The sequence below is a fragment of the Genypterus blacodes genome, unplaced genomic scaffold, assembly GCF_046128005.1.
Source record: "Genypterus blacodes isolate CSIRO-AG114 ecotype Tasmania unplaced genomic scaffold, CSIRO-AGI_Gbla_v1 ptg000039l_1, whole genome shotgun sequence".
Lineage (NCBI taxonomy): Eukaryota > Metazoa > Chordata > Actinopteri > Ophidiiformes > Ophidiidae > Genypterus > Genypterus blacodes.
This window is the reverse complement of record NW_027466852.1, coordinates 6786447-6801358: the sequence shown is the minus strand read 5'-3', so window position 1 is coordinate 6801358 and position 14912 is coordinate 6786447. Positions and strand designations below refer to the sequence as shown.

At 45.7% G+C, this 14912-nt stretch overlaps 1 protein-coding gene across 1 annotated transcript; it reads left to right on the top strand.

Moving 5' to 3' along the window:
• The first annotated feature begins 1346 nt into the window (after positions 1-1346).
• pdcd4a (programmed cell death 4a) lies at positions 1347-14304 on the top strand. Its single transcript, XM_076147872.1, has 11 exons — positions 1347-1787; positions 6854-7150; positions 7257-7354; positions 8710-8823; positions 8912-9133; positions 9256-9353; positions 9961-10075; positions 11227-11334; positions 11807-11917; positions 12023-12162; positions 12640-14304. Exons 1-11 carry the CDS (start codon positions 1742-1744, stop codon positions 12689-12691), a joined length of 1401 nt encoding a protein of 466 aa, XP_076003987.1. The 5' UTR covers positions 1347-1741; the 3' UTR covers positions 12692-14304.
• The last annotated feature ends 608 nt before the right edge of the window (positions 14305-14912 follow it).

Sequence of the window (14912 nt, the reverse complement as noted above, 5' to 3'; positions counted from 1 at the left end):
ATCATTCCACAGCTGTGTGTTATTGCCATCCCTAATTGGGATGAAAAGTGGAACTAGTTGCTTCCATTGAAGAAGTGGAATGTCTGGCTGCACCATCAAATGATATTTGGTCAATAACAGAAAGGGAACCTGAATGTTGTTTACCCATCACCAACCACAGCAGCTGCACTGGCTTTTACCGCCATCTAGTGGTGTAAATTGAGACAATAAAAACACTTCCAGGTCCCAGTCTGTAGTTTATGACTATTGAATGTATTAATTGGAATTCACATAGAAAATTGAATGTATTTATTTAGTTAATATCACTGTTTCACCTGTCACCATCACACTGATGGAGCTGACAGGCCCACAGCTGTGAAGTGATCTGATGAGATGCCAAAAGCCCAGAAAAGCCCATTGAGAGGAGTTGAGCTCATGACCTGAACATCAGTAACATCTGTGACATCTTTTACAACACAAACAACAACTTCATTCATCCAGAATGCTTTGCAGCACAACTCTCACAACTGTGTCAAATTCTGACCTTTTGGGGGGCGGGGGGGTACAACATGAACTGTTCAAATTTATAGTAAATCCAATCATTAAAAGCTATATTGCAATGGAGATGAATGCTTTGTGTGACAAAACATGGATTTTGTCCTGTGAGTAATGCAGCGTGAACAACAAAGTGTAAGAGTTTTGACCATTTTGGCACAACAACTACTGCAGTTAAGTAAAGTGTTTGTTCTTGAACTCCTGCAGGCTTTAAGCTACTGCAGAGGAAAGATTGCACATTTTACTTGATTACATTTCACATTCATCTTGTGTTCACAGTAACTTTGCAGATGATGGTTGTTTTTCATTACATTACATTACGATCATTTGGCAGACGCTTTTATCCAAAGCGACTTACATTACATTACCACCCTTCGCAGAGGGGGGAGCAATTGAGGGTTCGGTGCCTTGCTCAGGGGCACCTCGGCAGGGGCTCGAACCAGCGACCCTCCGGTTCCCTCCGGTTGAATTACAACAATATGAAAGAGCCCATTCATGTTGAGTTATACATTTTATTCCTAATGTTGCACATGTAACGTGATGTAGATTTCGTCTTTTTATTGCATATATAACATCAATTTCATATTCTTGACTGAAAATTTAATACACATCGGTTTAGTAAAACAAAGATATAAGATAAATGTTTCTATTAATAGTGTTATTAGCTTTGTTATCGATGCAGAAAGCGATTATAGGAGGCCTGTCTAAGGTTTGTTTTTCTGTCGTCCTGCTCTGTGATTGGTCGGCGCAGACCAGCACCCACCCCCCTGCCCGACCAATGCTCTGCCTCCTTTGTTCCACGTGATTGAGCTCCGAGGCTCGGTTGCAAAGTTAAAAACAGACTTTGTTTATCTTGCTGAAATGCTCTGTAGCTAGTTGCTCTGCCTCCTTAATCCTCTCAGACGTCAAAAGCGCATCGATCTCACATTTCCGTCGTGCACACTCCTGCTCCCTTTTCAACATTTTGTTTTGTTGCTCTTTTTCCTGTCATCACCAAGAAACGGCGTAAGGACTCGAGTGATTTATCCCCCCCAAAAAACGCGTCTTTTTCCTACCTAAAAGGACTGAGGGACTAGAATAAAGGTGTTTTTAGTGCAAACGTCTGACTCTGAAGCTTTTGTTTGGATTGCCTTGCAGCCAGCCCGTGAAGGAGGAGCACACGGTGTAAGGATTGTAATTCTGTAACAGCAGAATTTCGGAGAGCGCCATGGCGACCGAAGCGCAGACGTGGTCCAACGCGCAGCGAGCCGACGGTGAGTGCCCGAATCCCCGGTGTGCTGGGGGCCTGCGTGCCTTTGCATCCTGTGCAGAGAGCCAGGGGCCTGTTGGTGGTGTGCCTGTCTGGGCTCTATTGTCTCCCTGCATGGGATGGGCTGCAGCGTCAGCCATGCACCACCATGTGCTCCGTAAACACACACACACGCATAACACGCTGGCAGTGAACGCACCGCCGCGTTTCACACCGCGCAGCTTAGCTCTTTCGACGCTGCACTTGTATATCTATTGGGTACTGACTTCAGTTAACACTCCGAGAAGTTTGAGTGCTTTTGCGGGCCTTTGTTTGTGGTTTGTGTGAGGGTTTAATAAATCACATAAACCGCTTGTGATTGGACGAGGCCACGCTGCTTACTTCCGCTTTCCGCAGCTGAGCACGTCTTGTGTTTTTGTTTGGATATTTTCCTACGATTTAGCTGTTTTAACTTCGCGATGGTCTGGTTTTATGAAACATAAACGTCTCAACATTTCGGAATTCGTCAACATAATGTGAGAGGCGACGTGTTTCAAACTGCTGGAATCATTTGTGACAAAAGCGCTTTGTGTCGTTTTTAAATGGAGAGTTAAGTTCACGAACGTGTCACAAGTGCAAAGTGACAGATGTGTTAATTTAACACGATATCCACTCGTGAATTTCGTGGATTTAATCTGTGCCCGGGGAAAATGCTTTGTATTTGCGAAAAGAGCACTCTGCAAGAACCTCCATCTTTTTTTACTCGCCGTTACGTTTCAACGTGAGTTATGTAGAAACATTTCCTTCTTCAGACGCGATTCAATACTTGTTTTTGTAATGTTCGCCAGTTTATGTGTATGGCAGTCGTCCGTAAATTTAAAGCCAAACCAACAAAAAACACCTAAGAACAACCTGACTTCACGACTCTGGCTAGGTAGCGTGTATTTGCACCGTGAACGCCTCATGCAAACCCAACAATGTAAACACAACACGGATTGAGTTGCGACTTTCCAAATGCGGCTTTAACTCGACGACCATCTGCGGTTATAATGATTAATATCTGTCGCTGTAACGTAAACTTGGCTGTCACACACACACACACACACACACAGAGACAGACAGACAGACAGCTCAATGTGACGAATGGCATGTACAGTATAGCCCCTTAATATAGGAGCCAATCGGACGGCCTTACATAATCTGCCATGTTCTGTCTAAAGGTTACGTAAGCGGTAGAAACGCGTTATTGTCCTTACAAGAAGCACTTTGTGAGATTCCGCAGAAACGTGTAATCTGAATGCTTTTACCGCGCGCGCTCGTGTGCGTGCGTGTATGTGTTTGTTTTGGATGCTGAATGAGAAATGGACTCGGTGTTGCTGCGCTCCGGTGACGCGTCACCGCCGCGTCCTCTGGCGCACAGATGGGCTCTCCTCCACCTCTCTCGTGGCCGGCCTGCTGGCCTCGGGACGCTCACACACGCTTCACGGAGCAGCAAAAGAGTCCATTGTCTGAGCCGGAAAAATTGGACAAACACGGGATAACACAGTTTGACAGTGCGTGGACAGACGGTTGACACACTTAATGTCTGCATAACGACCAGTGATAAACAGGTTTCAGAGAATATGGGCGTCTGCTGCCAGAACTATATTGACATTTATATTGTGAGAGTTTTCCCACCCTTCAATATTTATATTATCTGCCTCAACTATTGCCATTAATACAGAGCTGGAGTAAGAATAAATAAAACAGCTTTGGCATTCAATCAAGAGATGGTGTGTTATCAGAACAGAATGTTGACCGTTTATCTATCCAACTCTAATCTTTGATCTCCCTGATGGGGTTTATCTGCGCTGTGGCTCTGCAGCTGTTTCACAGAGGCTCAGTCAGCACAAGTGTTGCAAGTTTATGGCATATGTGCATGTGTGGCAAGTCTGCTTCTGTTATTGTTTTGAACGGACTTTGAAACACACCGAACGTCCAATGCATACAGCTTGATTGTCATGTGTAACACTCATAGTGTAGGGAGGAAAATATGGCCTTGAGGTAAAACTCAACTCAAGGAAAGACGGTTAAACCCCCAGGGCAACTCCACCCCTCCACTCTGTTTCCTTACAGATAATCACCACTGGCACAAGGTCATATCAGGTTGAGAGTCTTTGGCTTTATAATATAAAAATACCAAAGAATTAAGTGCAGCATGTTTGTTTTTTGACACTTTATCTCAGCAGCACATCAAGCCAGAGCCGATGGGCTGCTGGTGCCAGACATGCAAACTGTAACTGCATCAGGTTTTGCGACGATTCAACAAACAGAAAAGCAGCATTTACATTTGGGTTTTTCTAAAAGGGAACATCATAGGAAACACCAAAGCCTGACTAGTTCTCCAAGTGTTATGCATGTTGTGTTTAAGTTTTGTACCCTGAGTGTAGGAGAGAGGGAGCCTGAAAGCGCAGTCTTTAATTTGACACTGGTTAGCAAAGCACAGACGTAGTGAGGGAGGCTGCTGGAGGATCCCGTGCTTATTAGTGAAGGACGGGATGTAAACCGCGGGCATGGGTGTTAATTACAGCCGAGGATAGACCTTAACGTTTCACGGTTCCGAGATTCCAGCACACGGCAAGATGAGCCGCATTCCTACAAAGTCCATCTCTGTAATCCAACGCGGCTGGGAAATTCAAACTGTCGAGATGAGAAACAGGAGAAATACCATTTGAAATCCTCAACCGCTTCAATGGTTGAGATGGAGCAAGCTGCCTAAAGGTGGAAAAGATCAGATTTTTGATTTAGAATTAATCAGAAAATCTTTGAATCCAGTGGTGTGTGTGCAGAACAGTGAGTGCCGACGCCGTCTCAGCTGTGAAACCAGGTCAGTGCCCAATTCTGCTCCACTGACCTGCTTCTCGCTCACAGCAGTGCTGACGCATCCATACCTGCACCCTGAATTCCTACACACTGATGGTCTGTAGTATGCACCCACACACCACATCGCAGAATGGGCAAAGGGGGATGTGTGTGTGTGTATTCCAAACAGATTAACCGCAGGGCGGGCGGTAAGAAAGCTGTTGAAGAGGGTGTTATCACAAAACGTTGCTACGTTATGTAAATAAAGCTGTGTAAGGTTAGAGGTCAACATGATGTGGGCTTGCCGCGATCTTGCTCTGTTGGAATCGATTGAAAGATCATTACATTCACAAATCCCTCTGTGTTTCTTGCAAATAACCAAGTAATGCCGTAGAGACTCGGCAGTCTGGCAGTGGTCAAGTATCAAGCACGTGGGAGGCCATTTTCACTGAGAGGGCAGCGCTATCGTGCAGCTGGCAGAGTCACGCCCTATGTAAACACTCAATCTCAATGTACTTTGCGCCACGACTCGGCACAATCCTATTTCAAATTATTCATGGGTCAACTTTTTGCACAACACCCAGGTCAATGGACGCCCCCACTGCTGACACAGTACGCGTGCATGTGCAGAGGAAAGCCTCCTGAGATGTTCTGCACGGCCTTGTGGTCATTGTGTTGTTAACCCCTAACCCCCCAAAGAAGTCAACTTGGCTGCGTTTCATTGTGCTTGTTTTGCAACTCTTGGCGAGTAGTCCCAACCTTTTCTGCCCACCCCCTTTTTGTTTGGCACGCTGCCATTGGTCACTTCCTGATTTACTGTTACAGGGAGGGGCCAAGGGAGCAGATGACACACGGAAGGCTGTTTACAGATTTTGTAGGGCGAAGCCTTGTTCCGGGTCAACGCAGCCAGGAGGTTTCTGGCCGTCTTTGTCATATCCGGCACCTCCTGGCCAAACTGCTCTGCTCCCTTCCTCTCCCAGCCTCCACTCTGTTGTTGTTGTTACTGTCGTCTTGTGCTTTTTAGAGGGAGAAGAGGAAAGTATGTCTGGCACAGATCAAACCCACTCTATTCTCTCTCCCTCTCTGTCTCTCGTCTTCATGTCCTGTAATCTATAGGCCCATAACTTTTCCATTTGGCATTTGGGCCGCGAGCAGAAGGGATCTAAAGTATTCATTACACCCTCAGACATTCCTCCTCTGCTTTCCTCTCTCTTTCTCTCTCTCTCTCTCTCTCTCTCTCTCTCTCTCTCCCTCTTTCAGTCTGGTCATGTGACCAGTCATGGACCCGACAACGCCATATGTAGTCAGGTCCTGTGTCCAAACTGTGGACAAGATCGCGAGAAGACGGAGGAATGATTAAAAAAAAAAAAAAAGATGCAACCAAAAAATTTGGGTGTCAGCATTTCTGTAGCGCGTGTTCCCCTTTGCTCCCTCCTCCTCTCACTCCCACAGGAACACTGTGACACTTGTTGTTGTTGTTGTTGTCATTCCCCACATTTGAAAATGAAAAAAAGGCAGAACTTGGCAGACATTTTGCTAGAAATCGCTTTATGCCCACAGAAGCTTATTAACTTAACGTGACACCTCTGCCCACATTGCATCGTCCCCATAGAGCTGAATGGCCGGTGAGTGTCACTGCTGTGTGTCTGTGTGTGTGTTAATATGTACTCAGGCTTGTGCTCTTTGTGCACTGTGCATACACAGTATGACAGAAGCCTAAAAGGAGCTGCAACCAAGCTGCTCTACAGAGGCCAGAGAAGGCCTCATTCTCTGCTGCTGTTGTGTTTTTGTTTTGCATGTGCAGATTTACATGCAGTGGCGACTGCAGATCTGCACGAACAAAACCAGATATGTACAAAGTGAAGACTCTCAGCAGAACTTCTGTTTATCAGTAGAAATGCAGTATTGTAGTGGCTTTTCCACTTTATCAGTGACAGTCGCTTACTGCATGAAACGTCCAAGTCAACAAAGTCGTTATGGCATATCAAGGGTGACAAAAGAAGTTCTGTTCTCCACGTTTAGGGCGAAGCATTTGGCTTTGGAAGAGTATATCAGGTCGGGGAACATTGGTGTTTGTGTAACAAAAAAATATTGCTTAGAGAAGCTGCCGTTTTATATGGATGTTTTATATGGTCAACAATGTCTCCTCTTTCTCCACATTACAAACGGAAGGAAAAAGATGATGCCCCTCTTCATTACCGCATTATACTGAGGAAGACGAGCATTTTCTGACTGCTGTTTTTTTTACAGGGGTGCTCCCTTCTGATGGCAAGCGGGCAGAGGCTGACCATCCCTACAGCGACGAGGAGGACGCGCTGAACGACGTGGAGGTGAACGGCAACTGGACGCCCCAGGAGAAGGCGCTCCATGAGGCCCGACTCAAGGCCAAGGCCAAGCGGCGCTCGCGCAAGTCCTCCCGCAACTCCACCAGCGAGTCGTTCTCCGAGTCGGGGGAGTTGGTGAGCGACCCGCACAGCCCCAAGGGCAAGGCCGGCGCCAACGACCGCAAGTCCAGGGCGGGCAAAGGCAGGGGCCTGCCCAAGAAAGGTAGATCGAGTCAACACAAAGGCTACACCGTGCTCAAATGATGATGATGATGATGATGATGATGATGATGATGGTGTCTGATCCTTGCCTGTGTGATGATTGGCAGGTGGGGCTGGCGGTAAGGGCGTGTGGGGGGCTGCCGGGATGGTTTATGAAGACGAGGAGCCCGACGTACGAGACCCCAACTATGATGAGTCTGCCCAGGTGAGTGAGTTGGGCTTTTAGGTTTAGAAAATGAAAACTTGCCCCCAAACCGTACAGTATGAGCCTTTTAATACTTTAACTTATGTCTACTAAAATACTTGAAAACCCAATGAAATGCTTTTATTTTGAAATTTCTTGCACTACTCCCGGTCTGCATCCCAGCACAGCAGCTCTGTACACAAGCATAGTGCGTACCCCCAAAATGTTGGTAGTCGGCGGTAAACAAGGATCACGAGTAAAGGTCGGTCCACGGTTCTGACCCGGTGCTTTGTTCCAGAGAGGCCCAGCTGGACAAAGCTGCAAACATGCTGATGTATGGTACTACGAATAGCTGCTGGGGGGGGAAACGGTGAATATAAAAGAGGCCTTGCACCGTGAGCAGCGCTGTAATGCAGCGTGCATGCACACACACAGACAGACAGACAGACACAGAATCTGCACTACACTGCACTAACCAAGCGGCTGTTGGGGAATGATTGATTAATTTATACCCCAAACGTGGCCAAAGCACATTCATGTCAAGGGCACTGTCTCATCCAGGTGGCACCGTCCCATTACAATCAGGGCTTTTCAATCTTTAACCCTGTTTTACACACACACACACACACACACACACACACACACACACACACACACACACACACACACACACACACACACCTCATAGATATCACATTGGGAACAACTTGGGGTGTGCTCATTTTTGTCATGTAGCCTTGAGTGTTGTCTGAAATGAAATGATGTCACCGTTTTAATAGGTAACCAGGACAGAGCAGGTGCAGAGAAGTCCTGAGTGAGTGTTTGTGTGTGTGTATGTCTAGACACAGGCCTTCAGATGAGCAAAAGCGTCACATGAAGGATTTGTGAGTCGTCTGGGTGAAGTTGTACAGGTTTTATTAATCATTAGGAGTAAAGGAAAACACGGCGGACACTAAAGTGAGCGTTAAGCTAATGTTCTGGTTCTTCTCCCATCACATCACCAGAAACATGAGCACAGAACAGGAAAGTGAGTCAGCACGTTGGACCTTTTCGCTGCAAGCATGCACGCGGTTACATTCTCCTGTCGTCCCCCCTCTGATTTTTCTTTCTTTCTTCCTTAAATGTGCAACATCGTTGTTGGTGCAGAAGAAGTTCACCTTGGCCGACCGGTTTTTCACAGGCTTTGTTGACATTCAGCCATGTGCAGCCTTTGTTATTATAGAGAAACGTTTACTTAGATTGTTAGTTGAACCCGTGATAGAAATTCACACGGAACCCAAAATCTAAAAGGTCATGAACGTTTCCAACTTTCAATAGTATAACTTTGAGTTTCCTAGGGTTTTGACAAGATCGGTGATGTGCTTGTTCTTCCAAAGGGCGACACGGTTTATGCCAAAGTTGTGCCAGAGGTGGACGAGAGGGAGCTGGAGAAAATGGTCAACCCGATCGTGCAGGAGTACTTTGAACACGGAGACACAAGCGAGGTCCAGGTAAGTGAAGGAGACTGGCTTGTCTCCACTCCGCACCTTTCTGCCGTCTCAAAGCCGCCTTCACACGATTGTTTTGTCCCCCACGCAGACGCTGCTGAAGGGGCTCAACCTGGGCCAACACAAGTACGAGTTCTCCTCCATGGCTGTGTCCCTGTCCCTGGAGGGCAAGGCCAGCCACCGGGAGCTGACCTCCCTCCTGCTGTCCGACCTTTCGGGCAAGGTGCTGTCGCAATCCGACATGGCCAGAGCCTTTGACAAGATCCTCAAAGACCTGCCGGACCTCATGCTGGACACGCCGGAGGCTCCGCAGGTAAGATCGCCACGCCAGCACCTGCCTGGAAACATTTCACCTGGGCTTTCTTCCTGTTTCCATGTAGTTGTAATTGCTGAAAATGAGACGAAGTAGGCAAACTGTGTTTTCTTGTGTTTCAGATGTTAGGCCAGTTTATAGCCAGAGCCATAGCGGACCACGTTCTCCCTATGGCGTTCCTGGACTCTTACAAGGGCAGAGTGGACTGCGACCACGCTAGGTGAGCTGCAAAAACAGATGAGCGCCTGCATACACTCCCCACCGACCAGGCTACTGTAGCGCTGTAATCCACCCCAGGAGCCTCACTGGGAATAGCCTTCAATTCTGTCCAACTTGGAAGTTGCATAATTGTTTTCCCTGAGCCGATCAGGTGATAAATTGGCTTTGACAAAGGAACTGTTTGTAATTGAAACGATAGTAGTTAATATATTCTTAATTGCATTATATTAGCAACATATGATTATGAAGTCTGATTTAGTTCTTTCTGACAGAAACACTTTATGCTGTCAGAGCAGATATTGATGTTTTCCTGCCTTTCACATTATTTGTGTCTCAAATCTATACACACACATCTCATCCTTAGGACCATAAATGTTTATTTTTGTTTGTGCTGCATAATGATGAACTGTGAAACTTGGCTATTTCTGTCATTGTCATTTCTGTCATACCGCGACATCCCTCAGCCAGAACACAGTCCAGTTAGCACACACACACACACACACACACACACACACACACACACACACACACACACACACACACACACACACACACACACACAGTGACCGTTAACAAGTGACATGATGGTGTTGTCGGTGTTTCTCCAGAGCGGCTTTGGACCGCGCTGCAGTGCTGCTGTCTATGAAGAGAGAGATGGTGCGTCTGGATAACGTGTGGGGAGTGGGCGGCGGCCTCAGACCTGTCAAGCATCTCATCAGAGAGGTGAGCCCTCGCCAAAGGATGGGGGGGGTTAAGGTATACAATATGTTGCAGCAAAGCATGCTGGGTAGAGAGGCAGCAGAGCAGTTTCCTCTCTTTTCAGTAGCGAGGGCAAAGGAGTGGCAGACAGCGATGCACAGCCTTTCACCTAAATATTCACCCTACACACACACACACACACACACACACACAGAGGTGTCACGCGCTCACACCCCATGTTATCTCTTTGTGCCTGTGCAGAACTCCTGTTCCATGATCTGGATTTTCTGGATTTGTTTTGCATTAACCTGGGCGTGTGTAATCGTGCAGTCAGTCCACAGCCGAGTGCTCTTCTTGTGAAATTGCGCCTTATGCAACATGCAACAGCCGGCGGCTGCAGGGTGTTACGTAAGACTCAACAGCCCCCCCGCCCCCCATCCCCACCTCACACAGACTCACACTCCTGTCCACTTTGGATTTCCTGCCTGTCCGTGGGAGCGTCGGGCCCGGACGTCTCACCCCCCGCCCCACTCTCTGACTCACTGTGTTGTGCCGCCTCGTCTCTCTGTTTTGAGTTTTGGTCTCGATGCTTCGCGCTCACACATTTTCCTTTGAAGACGTTTTAATCTCGTCCTAGTTTCACTTCACGCGATCCTGCATCATTCACGAGGGGGCGTCGAGCGAGCTTAGTTACTGACAGCCTGATGACATATTTAGTAGTTAATCAGCGATGAAGGATGACGAGCTCCTCCTCCAGTCGGTCTGTGGCCTCAGCGATAACGCATTTTCTTTGCCACTGAAATGCTTAACTCAGTTGTTGGCTATTTATAGACAAGGGTGTAATCAATCTATTTCATTCACCACTTCCAAACTTGAATCCGACTCCGACTGCTCATTTGATCTTTTAATTAAAATATATATCATGGCTGCACATTATTGCCGTATCATAATAGTCGACATCTATATCATGTCGTCTGCACACATTTAAGTTTATCAGACGCCCTCCACTGTGCCATCAACAGACCAACACATTAGCTTAGATTTTTATCCATGGCCTTTAAGAAGCCTCCATTATACCGGCCAGATGGATGAAGGTCAGGCACCATTGGAAAGAGTCAGTCAGTCTCCTTCCTCAGTCTTCAGAACACCTACATTGTGTGTGTGTGTCATTCCAGATGAACCTCCTGCTTAAGGAGTACCTGATATCAGGAGATGTGACCGAGGCTGAGCGTTGTCTGCGGGACCTGGAAGTCCCCCACTTCCACCATGAGCTCGTCTATGAGGTATTGAAAATTGAGTGCAGTCCCATGAAGTGTTTCCCTTTAACCCCAATACTTCAAATATACAGTGAAGTACATCGTGTGCACTGCAAATCTGTCCTGTAAAGCTCTTCAGCACCGCCTCCTGGCATGCACAGCCTTCCATGTGGTTGCAAACACTGCCACCATGTGGCGAATGGTGCATACATCCAGTTCATTTGGATAAACAAACACTGGTATTAATATTTCATTGTAATTGCAATGAGGGTTGATTGAAAAGTTACTTAACTGACACTCCAAAAGGAAAGCCAGGGCTATAATATTTTATGGAGGTATTGTACTTCCTTAGGGGTGTTGATTGTTTGCACCATGGAGAAAACACTGCAACAACTTTTGAGTTGGCATTGTCTATAAGGGGCTCAAAACTTCAATCAACCCTCACGATCAGATATTGATGTAAACCTGATCCCACGCCTTGTTCATTGTGAATTGTCAGGCGGTGGTGATGGTGCTGGAGTCGACAGGGGACAGAGCCAGCCACATGATCGTCAAGCTGCTGCAGTCCTTTTGGAAAACGGGCCTCATCACTGTGGATCAGATGAACAGGGTCGGTTCCTCTACGGCTTGTTACTATGGAGACGACACTGTTTTAAATCAAGCAAATGCGTGTCTCTAGGAAATAAGCCTTCAACAAAATCTCTCCGTCCTGCAGGGTTTCCACCGCGTCTACGACGAACTCCCTGAGATAAACCTGGATGTGCCACACGCTCACTCCATCATGGAGAACTTTGTGGACCTGTGCTACCAGGAATCTGTCATCACCAAACAGCTTAGGGACACCTGCCCCTCCAGGTGAGCTCCAGCTACTACTGTAGGTCAGGACATGTCTCATATCGGATGGGTGCATTGGTCATGAGGGAGTTAATAAGGGCGGTGTGTGTGGTTTCAACACAAATGCCGTCATTTCATTCAGGCAGCTGCAGTGTAAGCAATGCTGCGTTTGGATGCTTTAGGAATTTGGTCAATGCAACTTGGATATTGCACACGAACAGGACGCCCCAGGTTGTGAAATTGTAATTCTAGAAGCAACACGACAAACAATTCTATGTATTTCTCTCCAAAAATCAACAAAGGGAATATTCTGATCCGTCCAGTACCATTTACCACCTTCCAATGAGCACTTGAACGCAGCAACAGATGAGAATAAAAGTGTGTATAGCTGTTGGTGTGTCATGAACTGGGAGTAGAGTTTGGCAAAATACTTGGATTTCGTGGGCTTAGTAATATTCTTGTCCAACTCTTTTTTTGTTGTTGTCTTTTCTCAATTAGAGGGCGGAAGCGTTTTGTGAGCGAGGGAGACGGCGGCGCGATCAAGACCTAAATCCCAGAAGTGGAGGTGGCGTTGGGGTGTCTGCAGGTTCTTCAGCCCTTTCTCTGCTCCAGCCCATGTGTCCCTCAAACTGGACACGCCTCTAGTCCGTCTCCCCATGTTGCTGTTGTTTATTCCGTTGCTATTACACACACACACACACACACACACACACACACACACACACACACACACACACACACACACACACACACACCAGCGTCGACATCCACACTGAACGCGGGCCCCCCAGGTTCCCACGTTGTCATTTTGTAGGAATATTTGTTTCTTGGGGTTTATGAGCCTCGTTGCTCCCCCCCCTCCACCCAGTCTTCATCCCAATTTTTCAAGAGCGATTCCAGTCAAAGCTGGAGCAGATAAAAAGAGGCGGACAGCTGGGGTTGTATGGGAGAAGAATTAGGGTATTATTTGCTTTTGTGTTATATTCTTTTGTGTATTTTGCTTCAGCTGTTGCTTGCTCGATTTTTTTAATCGTCCCATACAGGAAACACTTAGAAGACAGAGACGGCGCATACTTGCACAGTCAACAAGCACTTGGTGATTTAGCTCAGTGCCAAGCACCTAAACTTTGGCCACAAACAATTTGGAAACCGTCTTTCAGGACAAAGTCAGAGCAATTTGGATGTTTCTGTGAAATGCATTGCCGCCCACTTAAACCAGATCAATTCTTCACACTGGCCTAAATTCTGCCTTTGGGAATCATGTTGGGTTTTGGTCACTTTTGAGGCTTTTGCACTCCAGTATATTGAAGGGTTTCTACTAATCTGCCCTCCTCGTTTAAGTAAATGGCAGGCAAAAGATTTAGAAGCACATTTCAAGATAATGTGGTCCAGTACAACAAACACTCAACTGCAGACCCCAGATAGTTGAATTGTCACCTGACAAGTTTCAACTGAGTCTGGGAATTTTTAATAAACAAATTCAACTTTGAAAGAATGTCCAGATTAACGAGTCCTAAAGTGGCAAACCCCTGTTTTTCTTTTAAGGCAGCGCGTTAAACGCATTCACGTTCTTGCCGTGTTTGTGGCGCGTTGTGCCAAAGTGTGTCTGCCGTTCCTCTCACCCACATAATTGCGAATGTTGATGTGAGGAGAAACAGCGCCCTCGTCTTTTCTCGTTCACCCGTATCCTCTCACATAGTTACCCACGATGACAGGATTTGTTTGTTTAGGTGTAAAAATGTCAAAATCAGTATTTACCTGTAAAATTGAGAAGCAGTTTGAAGCCAAAGTTTTTAGTTTTTTTTCATCTCCTGACCCATTGATGATGCATAGAGGAGGCATGTCTATGTATCTGTATATCACATCTGTATTCTGTCTACAGTGTAACCGGTTGAGGGAAATGGTGTTAAATGTTGACCTTTTGTAACTTTTGGTCCCAGAACAGTTGTAAGTCACAGGACACGTTCATGCATGCAGCTATCCACTGTGTAAGTCATGTGAATACATCTCAAATAGAGGAAAAATGTTTATCTTTTGTATTCCTACAGTCATCTTTGTACTGTTGAAGCAAGTTTATTTGGATTTCACAAACAGTTCACAATCCACTGCCCTGTGCAAGAAGCGCATCTTATGTTTCAATAAAATGCATTATTTCTCTCTGCAGTCTGCAGTCTGCATTTGTATTTTTTTTTTTTTTAATTCGTGAACACAACACGTGACATATAATAAAATGAAGTACAAAAGTACAGAGGTAGAAGTTGTACATAAATTACTTGGTAATATACTTTTTGAATGAAAACTTATTAAATGTAACATTCAATAAGTTTGGATATATTGAACATATTTTGTGATTTTATAACCAAACTATTTAATTGAACACTAATGTGCTTCTGAGAATTACTTATAGGCTCAACACGTGTATTTAGTAAATTTAATTTTTTAAATATTTATTTTAGTTTTTCTTGTTTGTGCAACTAACTAAAATGTCATTGCATCAATTGAAGACATAAGTGGAATTTGTGCCATACGGATATGCTTTGCCTTGTTGGGTGTTTTTTAAATTTTATTAGTTACAATTTATATCGTCAATAACAAATAAATGTATCGTGAATAAAATATTTATTATTGATATCTTAATAAATTCCTATTAATTAGTATTAATTAATAATATATGGCTTTTGTGATCTAAAAAAATGAGAGGGAGAGAGGGAGAGAGAGAGAGAGAGAGAGAGAGAGAGAGAGAGAGAGAGAGAGAGAGAGAGAGAGAGAGA

Excerpts from the sequence above, each read along its gene's own strand:
- pdcd4a (XM_076147872.1), top strand. The coding sequence starts at position 1,742 with ATGGCGACCGAAGCGCAGACGTGGTCCAACGCGCAGCGAGCCGACG. Across the intron at positions 7,355-8,709 it reads ACTATGATGAGTCTGCCCAG|GGCGACACGGTTTATGCCAA; the intron begins GTGAGTGAGTTG and ends GTTCTTCCAAAG. Across the intron at positions 12,163-12,639 it reads AGGGACACCTGCCCCTCCAG|AGGGCGGAAGCGTTTTGTGA; the intron begins GTGAGCTCCAGC and ends TTTCTCAATTAG.